This window comes from Sus scrofa, chromosome 3, assembly GCF_000003025.6.
Source record: "Sus scrofa isolate TJ Tabasco breed Duroc chromosome 3, Sscrofa11.1, whole genome shotgun sequence".
Taxonomy (NCBI): domain Eukaryota; kingdom Metazoa; phylum Chordata; class Mammalia; order Artiodactyla; family Suidae; genus Sus; species Sus scrofa.
The window spans coordinates 55,476,452-55,489,977 of NC_010445.4; the positions used below are offsets into that span (position 1 = coordinate 55,476,452).

Here is a 13,526-nt window from a genome sequence, read left to right on the forward strand (position 1 = left end):
TGAAGAACTAGTATCTAAAATATATAAATTATTATCAAAACTCAACAGTAAGAAACCAAAAAATATATTAGACAGTGGGCAAAAGACATGAAGAGATATTTCACCAGAGAGGATATATAGATGGCAGATAAGTACAAGAAAAGATGCTCAATATTATTAGCCATTAGAGAAACACCAATTAAAACCTTAATGAGATACCATCACACACATGTTAGAATGGCTCAAAGTTAAAATGCTGTTAAGGAGTTCCCATTGTGGGTCAGTGGGTTAAGGACCCAGTGTTTTCTCTGTGAGGGTGGAGGTTTGATCCCTGGCCTCGCTCAATGGATTAAGGATCTGGCATTGCCACAAGCTGCAGCATAGAGCTCAGACACAGCTCAGATCTGGTGTTGCCATCACTGTCAGCTGCAGCTCCAATTCGACCCCTGGCCCAGGAACGTCCATGTGCTACAGATGCAGCCATAAAAAGAAAAAAACATGCTGTTAATGCCATGTGCTGGGGTGGAGGGTAGGGGTACAGAGCACGTATTGCTAATGGAAATGCAAACTGATACAGTCACTTTGGGAAATGTTTTGGCAGCATCTTACAAAATTAAAAATACACTTACAACCCGGTCATCTTCCCTCTAGATATTTATCCTAGTTAAAGGAAAGTTAGGGTCACACAAAAACTTGTACATGTGGAGTTCCCGTCGTGGTGCAGTGGTTAATGAATCCGACTAGGAACCATGAGGTTGTGGGTTTGATCCCTGCCCTTGCTCAGTGGGTTAACGATCCAGTGTTGCCGTGAGCTGCAGTGTAGGTCGCAGATGCGGCTCGGATCCTGAGTTGCTGTGGCTCTGGCGTAGGCTGGCAGCTACAGCTCCGATTAGACCCCTAGCCTGGGAACCTCCATATGCCATGGGAGCGGCCCAAGAAATGGCAAAAAGACAAAAAAAAAACCCTTGTACATGAATGTTTATAGTAGCATCATTCATCATCACCAGAGGATGGAAACGTCCCAGATATCCTTCAACTGTTGGCCAGTAGTACACCAACAAACTGCAGTACATGGTGGAATATTAGTCAGCAACAAAAAGGAATGAACTGTGGACACCCCAATAACAGATGAATCTTAAATACCTATGTTACATGAAAGGAGCCAGTCTCAAGATTGTCAACAGTTTTATTCTATTCCTATGACATTTGGAAGAGAGTGATACAGAGGCAGAGCGGGTCAGTCCAATGGCTACTCCAGGGTTTGGGAATAGAGGTAGGCTCTCCCTATAAAGGGGTAGCAGGAGGGAATTTTTGGGGGTGTTGACATTGTTCTGGTCCCATCTTGTGATGCCTGTTACAAGAATCTAAGTGTGTGTTCAAAGTCATAGAATTGTATGATAAAAAAGATGAATTTCACTGTATGCAATTTTTTAAATAATCTTTTAAATGGCACAAAAAAAGAGATGGTAGCCTCCTCTCCACCTATCTCTGAACCTCTCCAATTCCCCCCCCACCACACACAGGAGGAACCACCACTAACAGATTCATCCCAACTCTCTCCCACACCCGTTGCAGTCATAGCTGCATCAACACTGATGTACAGATAAAGATGCAGCAATCCCTTTCCTTCTATTTTAATCACAAAAATGCTATACACGTTGGCTCACAAGTAGATATTTTCACTCCACAGAAAAGATTGGGCATCTTTTCTGGTCAGAATGAATCACTTATCCTCCTTTTTTTTTTTTTTTTTTTTTTTTGGTGCACCTGTGGCATGAGGAAGTTCTAGGGCCAGGGATCAAACCCTATGCCACAGCAGTGACAACATCAGATCCTTAACCCTCTGAGCCACAAGGGAGCTCCTATCATCATTCTTTTCAAGGGCTGCAGAGCACATGTGCCGTATTTTATTGTGCCATCCCCCTGCTGAAAGGCATTCTGGTCCCTTTGAGGTTTTTCTTCCTTTGGCTAATAGTGCTACAGTTATCATCCTTCTTCCTTTTTTTGCTAACAGTGCTACAGTGCTAACAACATCCAGGGTGTTGGCTCTATGTATTCACATGATTGTTTCTCTGGGATAGATTCTTTTTTTTTTTTTTTTTTTTTTTTGGCCTTTTTAGGGCCGCACTCATGGCATATGGAGGTTCCCAGGCTAGGAGTCAAATGGGAGCTGCAGCCACCGGCTACACCACAGCCACAGCAACATGGGATCCGAGCCGCATCTGCGACCTACACCACAGCTCACGGAAACACTGGATCCTTAACCCACTGAGCGAGGCCAGGGATGGAAGCCACAACCTCATGGTTCCTAGTCAGATTCATTAACCACTGAGCCACGATGGGAACTCCAATGGGATAGATTCTTAAAAGTGAGTTTTCTGGCTCACAGAGCTTGTGAGGTTTTAACTTAATAGACAGCTTCAAATGCCCCTCCATCAAGATTGTACTAGTTTACACTTCTAAGAGCAGAGTAGAAACTATTTCTCTACCCCCTCATCAGCACAGGGTGTTGTCACTCTTTTTTGATCTATTTTTTTCAGTCTGATGGATAAAGAACGTCAGTTGTGTTTTCACCTTGGTCAGCAGGTCCTGGCCATCCTAACGTGAGGCGACTTTCTCCTTTCCCAGCCCAGGCCCCAGGTCAGCCCTCATTAACCTGTCACCTCCTCCCTCAGCTCTCCCCTCGCCCTCTCCTCCCAAGTCCTGGGTCTATCCATGAATTTTCACTCTCCGACCAAGAAGCAGAACGAGATCAGTGCCTGAGTTCCTGTTGTGGCTCACTGTGTAGAGGACCCGTTGTTGTCTCTATGAGGATATGGGTTTGATCCCTGGCCTTGCTTGGTGAGTTAAGGATCCAGCATTGCCACGAACTGAAGCCTAAATTGCAGATGCAGCTCAGCTCCAGTGTTGCCGTGGCTGTGGCATAGGCCAGCAGCTGTAGCTCTGAGTTAACCCTGATCCTGGGAACTTCCACATGCCTCATGTGCGGCTCTAAAAAGAAGAAAAAGAAAAAAAAAAGGGAATGAGACCAGTGCCCGGAGGTCCCTGTGTGCCCCTTCCAGCAGGCTCGGTACCTCATCTCTGAGCTGTGGGCCATGGGTTGGCCTGGAAGGACCCCCTCTGTCCCTCGGCTTTCATAGGAGAGCCTGTGTGTGCACTGGAGTAGACGTCCTTCCTCTCTGTAGACTCAGCGTCTACCTCTGGGCTTGTGCTCACCCGCTACAGTGATTCTTGGTTTTTCACAGTGGCTACACTCTACGGAGTCGCTGTAAACAGAGAATTAGCAAATCCTGAACCATCACTCAGGGGAGGGAACGTGGAGTCTGGGGCCTGAGAGTCCCTGATCACATTTTTATCAACCAGTAGGTACATAATCTTGTTTCAAGTGTGTTTCTGTTTAAAGACACCTTATTTAATCTGTATTGTTGATCCGTTAGCATCCAACCCCCAGCCAGCAGCAGTATCACATGAGCCTGAACAAAGCTGGCCTGACACTCGGATATTCTCCATGAGCCACATCAGTCTTCCTGTTTTTAGGGCCACCACTTCAGTGCTAGACATGGGGGCTATTTTAGACAGTTAAAAATCACCAAGAAAAAAGACAAAAGTACAAAAAATGTGACCTTGAGTAGACACGAAGGACCCTTTTTACAGTCTGAGAGCAGAAACAAAAAAAAAACAGCACCACCCTGTTGTGCATCAGCTGGGAACATGCTCGTCCCAGGACTCAAATTGTTCACTGCTCTGTGCACATCTGCAGATGACCGTGACGGGTCAGGAGCGTTGATTTGGGTGTTATCAATGCATTTTTAGCGAGTAGGCAAATTCTCACATGTAAAAGTCCGGGACAGTGAGGATTGATGTGCCGTGGGTGCGGCCCTAAAAAGAAAACAACAACAAAAAAATGGCAGAACAATGGAAAAAGATGCAAAGCCACGTGCCAGGATGTGAACACAGCTCTCTTGGGCGTTTGATTCATAGAAAACTTTTTTCTCCCCCTTTCTCCGTGTGTCTACTTTCCGAATGTGGGCAGTGTGCGTGTGTCCTTTTATGAACAAGAAAGGTATTATATGAAGGGAAAAAGATTCTCTAAAAATTGCTGCTTCGCAACAAATGACCGAAGCCGAGTAGCAGCTCCTCTGCCGCCTCCCTCTGTGAAAGAGGCATGTGCTCGCCAGTTCACCCCCTTGCTCCCTGCTCCACCCCGCCTCTCCTCTCCTTCCTGTTATGGCCCGGCCGCCTCTGAACCTATTGGTCACTAGGGTAGCATGGTGAACAAAATGGCCATGCTTCTTGTTTGCATGGAGCACAGACAATAGAAGACTTCCTGGAGAAAAGTGAGAAGAAAGGCCTTGTCTACCTTCCTAGGAATTAGGATTTCATCCTGTAAGCCCACAGGGAGACAGTAAATATTCTTAAAACAGTTAAAAAAAAAAAAAAAGCTGCTTCAGAAGTTCCCATTGTGACTTGGCAGGTTAAGAACCCAACATAGTGTCCGTGGGGACGCAGGTTCGGTCCCTGGCCTCGATCAGTGGGTTAAGGATCCGGCGTTGAGGATTTGCGTGAGGATGCCTCAAACTGGGGTGTAGGTCACAGGTACAGCTGGCATGTGGTGTTGCTGTGGCTGTGGTGTAGCCCGGCAGCTGCAGCTCCAATTTGACCTCTAGCCTAGAAACTTCCTTATGCCGCAGGTGCGGCCCTAAAAAGGAAATTAAAAAAAAAAAAAAAAAGGCTGTTTCAGAATCGGCAGCATCTCCCAAGTGTTTAGGAGATGTGAGAAGTGGGTTGCTGGGCCCTGTATTAGCTCAGGGATGAGGATCCGCCTCAAATTCTCAGCCAGGGGCAGGAAGGTACAGCCATTTACATACCTCTCACTGCCTCTGGCTAGCATAGGGGACATGGACCCCCCGATCAGAGCGCCACTTTGCGGGTCCTTAGGACACCGCCTGTGCCCTGCTGCGTATAACCCTCTCCAGTGAGTTGTAAAATACTCTTGTGGGCTCCCATGGGTCACCTGATTGCATGGTGGTATGAATTCAGCAGAGCTAAGTCTGGGCCCTCATGGTCAGAGTGACACCACTGTCAGGCGTCCAATCACCCCGGGGACCTGAGCCCTGAGATACAGGGGCTGCCTGGGCCTCGCACAGTCGCCGTCTGCCTCCAGCATAAAACCAGGGATGGACATGTTCTCTCCACGTACATTTAGTCTTGACCAAGTCACCCAGAGTATTTTGTTGACTGAGGCAGTAGATTTCAACCCCCATTAGAGCCTTGTCCCTGTCCCCCTGGGGTGCGGCAAAGGCCAACACTCATGGAGCTTTGCTGAGGGGCAGCGTGGCCAGACATCAAAAGGAAGGAGCCAAGAGGAAGTGAAAGGACCCTTGAAGAAAAACCCAGAAAGGGGATACAAGGACTCAATGGAAGGAGGGGTTGGGAGTGAGGGATGAGAAATGCAGACTTTCTGGACAATATGCAGCCCCTGGTTGCCTTCTGTGTGCTGGGCAATCACTGGGGTCTCTGGACAGGAAATAAAATGTAGAATTACATTGTCATCAATAGGCTAACATTAGAACTATACCTGGTATGAGTCTCTGCTGTGTGTGTTAAGTAAATAAGAAGTTCCAACAACCAAAACCATGTAGCTGTGGGGTGGATGGCCAGCTAGCGGGTGAGTCTGGTGCCAGACAGGGGGCAGACATCTCAGGCCACTTACGGGGTGGGGGCTGTTGGAGGGGAAGAGCCTGTCTAGCCAGGTGACCAGGGCAGGCTTCAGGGGGGAGGCAGCATCCAGGAGGCGACTTGGTGGCCACAAAGGGATGACCCTGAGATAGGGTATCCAGCCCCTTGTCACTTCCTCTTGGACTGTGGCCATAGCCTCTCCTCCCCTCCAGCCTCCTCTCTCCTCCCCTTCAGCCTCCCTTGCCCCTACTCAGACTCACTTCCCATGCAGCCTCCAGAGTGTGCTGGGTTTAAACCACCATGTAGACAAGAAGGCCAGGAAGACCCTCTCAGTTGGTCCAGCCTGCGTTTGAGCCCCTCTGGCCTGGCCTGCTGGCGGCGCCGCCTCCTGCCCTGTGCACCTGGGAGGCCTTTCCTTCCCCTTCTGTTCAGCCTAGAAGGTTCCTTCTCCAGGTCCCAACCTCAGACAGCATCCTCAGATCCTACTTACTGGTGTTACCCTGTGTCTACACAGCACATTGTGAACCGTAGCAGTTTCTGGTTTCCACCACGTGACTTGTTTGTGCCATTCTCCCCCACTGGACTTGGAGCTCTTTGAAGAAACAATATTTTATTTTTTCTCCTTAGCATCTAACACAGTCCCTGCCCATAGCAAACAATGAGCGAATGAATGAGTGAGTGGGGAAGAAAGGAAGGAGGAGCAGGGGAGTAGAAATGTTGGGCTCTGGTTAAGAATAGAAGATAAGGGCCTTCCCATTGTGGCTCAGCGGAAACGAATCCGACTAGCCTCCATGAGGACACAGGTTCGATCCCTGGCCTCGCTCAGTGGGTTAAGGATCCGGCATTGCTGTGCGCTGTGGTGCAGGTTGCAGATGAAGCTCGGATCCTGCATTGCTGTATCTGTGGTATAGGCTGGCAGCTACAGCTCTGATTCGATCCCTGACCTGGGAACCTCCGTGTGGCACGGTGTGGCCCTAGAAAGACAAAAAAAAAAAAAAAAAAGAATAGCAAGTAGGGCTGGATTACACATTTGGAAGTGGACTGAGTGTTGAGGTCAGGAGTGGAACCAAGACCATCTGGGGAAGAAGAGAGAGGCTGAGGGTCCGGAAGAGGAGGGATTCCAGGTTTAGGAGCAAGATTCTGGCAAGAGCCTAGAGAGGGAATGCCCAGGGTACAGGCCTGCAGAACAGGTCATGTGGCCACATCTGAGTGGCAGGGGGTATAGCAGGCGGAGGATGAGGAGAAGCCTCGGACTGTGGTCCAGGGCTTGGGTGGATGGAAAGCATAGTGCTCCCATCATCTGGGTCCAGGATTAGCTGAGGACAGAGAAGAGCAGAGAACTGCAGCTCTGAGGGGGTGGCGAGGTGCCTGGAGACATTTTGCTTTGATTTTGCAAAGCAATGGGGAAGAGTTCAGCGGCCAAGGAGAGCCAGCTAGGGAGCAGGATTTGCAGGGGCCAAGGGCAGGCCAGTGCTCAGTGGAGCCCAAGGCTCTTCTCTACCCTGGCGGGAGAGGGAAGCTCACAGGGCGGTGGCTCTGTCCCTTGCCCCGCCTTTGTGACCAGAAGCCAAACCACATAGAGTTCATTCTAAACACTCCAGAGGAGTTCCTGTTGTGGCTCAGTGGAAACGAATCCGACTGGGAACCATGAGATTGCGGGTTCGATCCCGGGCCTCGTTCAGTGGGTTAAGGATCCGGTGTTGCTGTGAGCTGTGGTATAGTTCGAAGACGAGGCTCAGATCTTGTGTTGCTATGGCTGTGGTGTAGGCTGGCAGCCTAATTAGACTCCTAGTCTGGAAACCTCCATATGCTGCAGGTGTGGCCCTAAAAAGCAAAAAAGAAAAAGAAAAAAAAATAAACAGAGCAAGGTATGGCGTCCGTCAGGACATAAAGAATGAGGAGGCTGACTCCTCTCCTGATACTCCCAGGTGTGACCATGACATTGGTGTGGCCATGACACTGGTGTGCCCTGTGTAGCCAGGGGAGCAGGAAAGAGCCAGGCCAGGATCAACATCCATCTGTTTGGTGGGGTGGCGGGCAGATACTCAGAGAAGCCGTGGGGAACCCTTGGATCCAGGGTGCTTCCCAGAGACCTGTGAAGAGTTGCTTATTTCATCATTTGGTCTCCTTGAGGGGAAGAAAAAGCTAGCTTCACTTTTGTGTTGATGAAGATAATAAATGTTTATCATAGAAAATATGAAAATTCAGGGGTTTCCACCGTGGTGCAACAGGATCGCCGGCATTTGGGGAGTGCTGGGACCTGGGTTCCATCCCCCACCTGGCATAGCGGGTTTTTTTTTTGTTTTTTTTTTTTGACATGTGACATTTTATTAAACGGAGAAATTAGAATTGAAATCAAGGCATGAAGCATTCTTTGCTAAAACAGCAATCATTCCCTATAGGGTTGGAGCAGAAGTGAAGTTTCATCTTCTGAGCCCGCCCTTATGACATCTGACAATCAAATTCAAAGCAGGTGTAGCTTGTATCACCACAGCCTGTCCCTTCTAAGAGCGTCCTGCTTTTTGTCGCTATTATATGAGATTCTGATAAGAAGCACATGCTCTCCTGGTAGGGACTTCTGAAAATATTCAATAGAAATCACAAAAGCATGTAAAAAGGGCAAAAACCCCACTTGTTAGTTTGAATTTGCAGTGTGGAGTGCTGAGAGCTTGTTTCTCATGGGAGAGATGATTTGTCATCCTGTCTGCTCTAGAGCACAGCTGACTGTTGTATGTGCCATTGGTCTCCCAGGCTGTAGCTCTCAGAGAGGATCAAATTGAAACACATAAGTACTAACTAGGATTCAGTCCTCTTGACTGGAAGTCACAGCTGAACCTGACTTAGGGTTGGAGCCCAGGCCTACATCCGGCTCAGATCTGATCCCTGGCTCTGGAACTCCTCATGCTGCAGGGCGGCCACAGAGAAAAAAAAAAAAAGAAAAGAAAAAAGAAAGAAAACACAGAAGAGTTGAAAGTCAAGGGTGCGGGAGAGGATAACGCACAGTTTTTCTGCCCAAAATAAGCACTGTGAATATGGAAGGAAATTCAGCCAAACATTCTGTTTTTCAAGGCATTATTTCTCTTCTCTCCCGAACGTCAAGGAAAATAGCTGTGGCTTAGTTTTGGTGTCATTCTCCACAAGGGGAAGGTTGTGCTTCCAATTTTTAAAAGAAGGGAGGAAGCTAATTTTCCAGCTAATCAGGTATTGGGTAGTATGGACTAGTCCACAGTGACAAGACTATATTAAAGAAATCTAGATACTGAGTCTTATCTCATTCCATGACAGCTCCTGTAGGAAGAAGTTGGCTTTAAAAATGTGTGTATAGGAGCAGTTGCATTTAATTTTGTGTGGCTCAGATTGGAGGAGCATAATCCCTACAATTCTTTTTCTTTCTTCTTCTTTTTTTTTTTTTTTTTGGTCTTTTTAGGGCCACACCCTTGGCTTATGGAAGTTCCCAGGCTAGGGGTCAAACGAAGCTATAGCTGTTGGCCTACACCACAGCCACAGTGTCTCAGGATCTGAGCTGCATCTGTGACCTACAGCACAGCTCACGGAAACACCGGATCCTTAACCTGCTGAACAAGGCCAGGGATCAAACCCGTGCCCCTATGCATACTAGTCTGGTTCGTTACTGCTGAGTCACAAGGGGAAACACCCCTTTGATTCATATTTAACTGAGAGAAAAAATCCCCCAAAGAAAAGTGCTGGTGTCACCAGGGAGGCCCCCAGACCTCCTTCCCCACCCCTGCCCCCCAGCCCCTGTGCAGGGATCTCTGGGCAGGAGAAGCCACAGCAGGGCTGAAGGTAACAAAGATCGTCCAGCATCACCTGTGTCTTTGCCCACAGAGAAGGCAGCAGGGCCTGGAGCCGACAGCCAGCCCGCGCCTCCCTGGGTCACCACGGGGCGGCAGAAGCGGCGAGGGGCCTCGGAGCAGACACCTAGCCAGGAGGACAAGCCTGGGGTGCGGACCTTGAAGTCTGAACCGGGAAGGCCAGCCAGGACACCAGAGAGAGCCCAGGTACTTGGAGCCAACACTCCCTGTCCCTGTGGACACAGAAGAGGGCGAGGCTGGGACACCGAGACGCCCCATGTCCTGCACAGTCATACAGGGATGCAGTCTGCCCTGTGCAGCTGCGGGGCGGTTAGGGAGGCCGACAAGCCGCTTCCACAGTGGGACAGCCCTCCGCTCCCAGCCTCCTAGGCAACATGCACGGCTCAGCATCTGGAGAAGAGTGAGGTTAAAATAACTTCTCAGTTGGATGCTAGGCGACCATGTCAACAGCTTCATCTCAACTCATTTTGAGGTGATGACGGAGCTCTGCTTTGGCCGCTGGGCTGGCTGCCCACAGGGCTGGAACCTGGGGCCCCCGTTGTAGTCCAGACTGAAAACAGCTTTCCCAAACCCAAATGACTGTGCATCGAAGCATGCTGAGACTCTCAGCTTTTGTGTTCCCCTCTAGCCAGGGTGCATCCCGAGGCCTGTCCCAGATGAGCCTGAGCTGGCAGGAGGACCTCCTTCCTTTCATTTTGACCGACATCACAGTCAGACTGGTGCTTGAAACCCGCCCTGCAGGCCTGGGGAACTTACAAAAGATATATTCTCCCATAATCGTGGCCTCCACAATCAGACCAAGGGTCATAAGGGTTTCCAAATGATTTCCAATTGCAGTTCATTTTGCCTTTTATGTGGAGCCCTGTGTTCTGACATCTGGGGCAGAGGCCAGGGGTGGGGACAGGGCAGAAGCTATCCCTGTGCGTGCCTGGGAGAAGGCCCTGCAGAAGAAGGCCCCTCCAGCATCCTGGAGCTGGACGGCAGTGAGCGCCCAAACCAGACCCCCACTACCACCCCCCAAGAAAGTGCCAGCAGCTTGTGTCTCACTGGTGCAGAAGCTCATGGCTCACTGTCCTGGGTTGTGTTTGTCCCCATCTGAATCTCAGGTGATGGGACAGTGTGTCTTTCTCGTGCCCTAACAGGACTCTGTGAGGCAGGCCGACTTCGTCCGCAGCAAATCTTTCCTGATGGCCCCTGCCAAGCCCCTTGGGGACCAGAGGCAAGGGACAAAGCTCCGCCTCCAGGAGGGGCTGCAAAGAGGGATCTCCTTGTCCCATCAGAACTTGGGTATGAAACCTGAAAATTGTACCGAACACTTTGAAAGGCACTTCCCGTTTGTTCTGTTGTTTTCTGTTTGTTTTGTTTGTTTGTTTGTTTTAGGGCCCCACCTGTAGCATATGGAAGTTCCCCCGCTAGGGGTCGAATTGGAGCTGCAGCTGACAGCCTACGCCACAGCCACAGCAACTGGGGATTGTTAACCCACTGAGCAGGCCAGGGATTGAACCTGCATCCTCATAGATACTAGTCAGGTTCATTACCTCTGAGCCACAATGGGAACTCCCTGTTTTGTTTTTCTGAAATACTTGCTACGTTGATTTTTTAAACAGCCTTTATTGAGATAATCATTTACGTGGCAAAAAAACCAACCATTTTAATCTTACGATTCAGTGAGTATATTTTGACAAGGAGTGTATATGTGGCTGACCAGGCTGAACAACCTTCACAGTCTAATTTTAGAGCATTGCCCTCACCCTAAAAAGCCACCTCATGCCCATTTCAAGTCACTCACCATTCCCAGCCCCAGCTCTAGGCAGCCACTAATCTATTTTTTTGTCTCTCTTTGCCTTTCTTGGGACATTTCTTATAAATGGAATCATAAAATATGCGTTCTTTTGTATCTGACTTCTTGCACTGAACATGATGTTTCTAGGTTCATCTTTGTTGTTGCATGCATCTGTATTTTTATTTGGGGTCTTTTTTTTTTTTTGGTCTTCTTAAAGTCACACTTGTGGCGCTTGCGGCATATGGAGGTTCCCAGGCTAGGGGTTAAATCAGAGTTGAAGTTGCTGGCCTATACCACAGCCACCGCAACACAGGATCTGAGCTGCCTCAGCAACCTACACCACAGCTCATGGCAACATTGGATCCTTAACCCACTGAGCGAAGCCAAGGATCAAACCTCGTCCTTCATGGATGCTAGCCAGATTTGTTAATCACTGAACCATGACAGGAACTCCCCAAAGTCTTTTTATCATATAAGTGATTCGATTCCTAACTCCTCTTTCCATATAAAGGGGTTGTATGTTTTGAGTCCATGGTTAAGACCTTGTACCTGTATTTTAAAGGCTGTTCTGACTTCTCTCCAGCAGCCCAGTCGGCAGTGATGATGGAGAAAGAGTTGCATCAGCTGAAGAGAGCCAGTTATGCCAGCACAGACCAGCCATCCTGGATGGAACTTGCCAGAAAGAAATCTCAAGCCTGGAGCGACATGCCCCAAATTATAAAATAGGTGGACCACGTGCTGTTAAAGAATGGCCACTACCTTGACAGGTCACTTCATTTAAAACTGCCACTAACTCAAGGCAAACAAACTGTGAAACTGAAGAGTGATTTTTATCATCAGGTTATGGGAGAGCGAGCTCAGGGAGGAGGAAGAAACCAGGCAAACAAGCTGGACAGACTCGTGGCCACAGGCCCGGGCCAGAGGTGCCCCGAGACAAGAACGCCATTGAACGGGGCCAGGAACAAGGTTCTGTGCCCAGAGGTATGAATGTGTCTTTCAGAATCCCCTTGATAAAGAGGGTGCCGTCAGGGAAGCAGATGCGAATGGAACTCGGATACAGAACTTGGAAGCCGGGCAGGAGAAGGTGTGTCTGTGCCTCCACCTGAGATGAGCTTGCGTCTCTGGCCGTTGTCCTGCCTTTGGAACCCACCCTCTCCCTTCATGTTTACTGTTAGGCATGACATTCATGGTAAAACAGGGATGCCATTTCCAAGAGCAGCTATAAGACGGTCAGTTTTCCTGAAGGTAGCCCCTCTAAGAAGGAGTGGAAGGAACACAGCAGGGTTCGTCAGTTCAGAGACTGTGTCCAAAAACAATTTTTAAAATTTTCCACTCGGCGTCTGTGTCCTTCACTATTGCACAATGCATTGCCTGTTCAATAAAAGGTTTCAAACATGCTTCCATGATACGTGTGTGTATTATTTCGACTCACGATGAGAGAATGACCTCCTGCGGCTGAGTTAAACACCATGTGTGGAATTTCAAAGATGGATCTCATTTCAAATCTCAGTTGGGTCGATTTTGCAGTTTGGATTTTGATGAGATTTTTTTTTCCCCCCAATAATGTTTGGTGTTCATTTTTTGGAATTCAGAAGATACTGTAGGTGTTGGCTCTTCACGACTGTTTGTACAACATATTAAGAATATAAAATTTCCTTAAAAGCAGCAATTCTTTAGCATCTCCTTAATTTAACCTGCACATTTCTGTTGCAAACTAGGTTATCAGTGCATTAACCACAATGACCATCAATGGAGAACATGGATCAGCCGGCAGAGCAAGAGCGCGCTTTTGGGATCTTGGAATTTCTGTCTCTATTTTTAAAAACCTTTCCAATTTTCTCCTTTGAACAGACTAATATCCATGAAATATGTCTAGCCAGGGACATTGAGCCATCAGAACCAGTAAGACCTTGGAAGTTCCCTGGTGGCTCAGCAGGTTAAGGATCCAGCATTGTCACTGCAGCAGCTCAGGTCACTGTTGTGGCCCAGGTTCAATCCCTGGCCCTGGAACTTCTGCATGCTGTGGGCTGGGCCAAAAACCTCCAGTAAGATCTCACATATTTATAATTTGATATTATGTACCCTAAGTTTTGCTATTTTTGTTTTATTCTCCATCTTCATGAATAATTTTTTTTTTTTTCTAGCTGTTTCTAGTTGGTCAGGTCTACTTGTGTGGAAAAAGTCCTGGGATAGTTGTATTTTCCCTAACAAATTGATTAATTTCATTCTCTTAGAGAACATCAATATAGAAT

The 13,526-nt window shown here is 48.3% G+C and overlaps 1 protein-coding gene across 13 annotated transcripts in view; it reads left to right on the forward strand.

The window, feature by feature from the left end:
- Window positions 1–12,675, forward strand: part of KIAA1211L (KIAA1211 like) — a 138,637-nt gene extending 125,962 nt beyond the window's left edge. For 10 of the 13 annotated variants that reach the window (XM_021087220.1, XM_021087223.1, XM_021087217.1 and 7 more), the window contains 3 exons: window positions 9,505–9,677; window positions 10,634–10,778; window positions 11,858–12,675. In XM_021087220.1, coding sequence (XP_020942879.1) covers window positions 9,505–9,677; window positions 10,634–10,778; window positions 11,858–12,000 — 461 coding nt within the window. In that variant the 3' untranslated portion in view covers window positions 12,001–12,675. The remainder of the gene's footprint in view (window positions 1–9,504; window positions 9,678–10,633; window positions 10,779–11,857) is intronic. The other 3 variants (XM_021087215.1, XM_021087226.1, XM_021087228.1) reach the window with 3 other exon arrangements.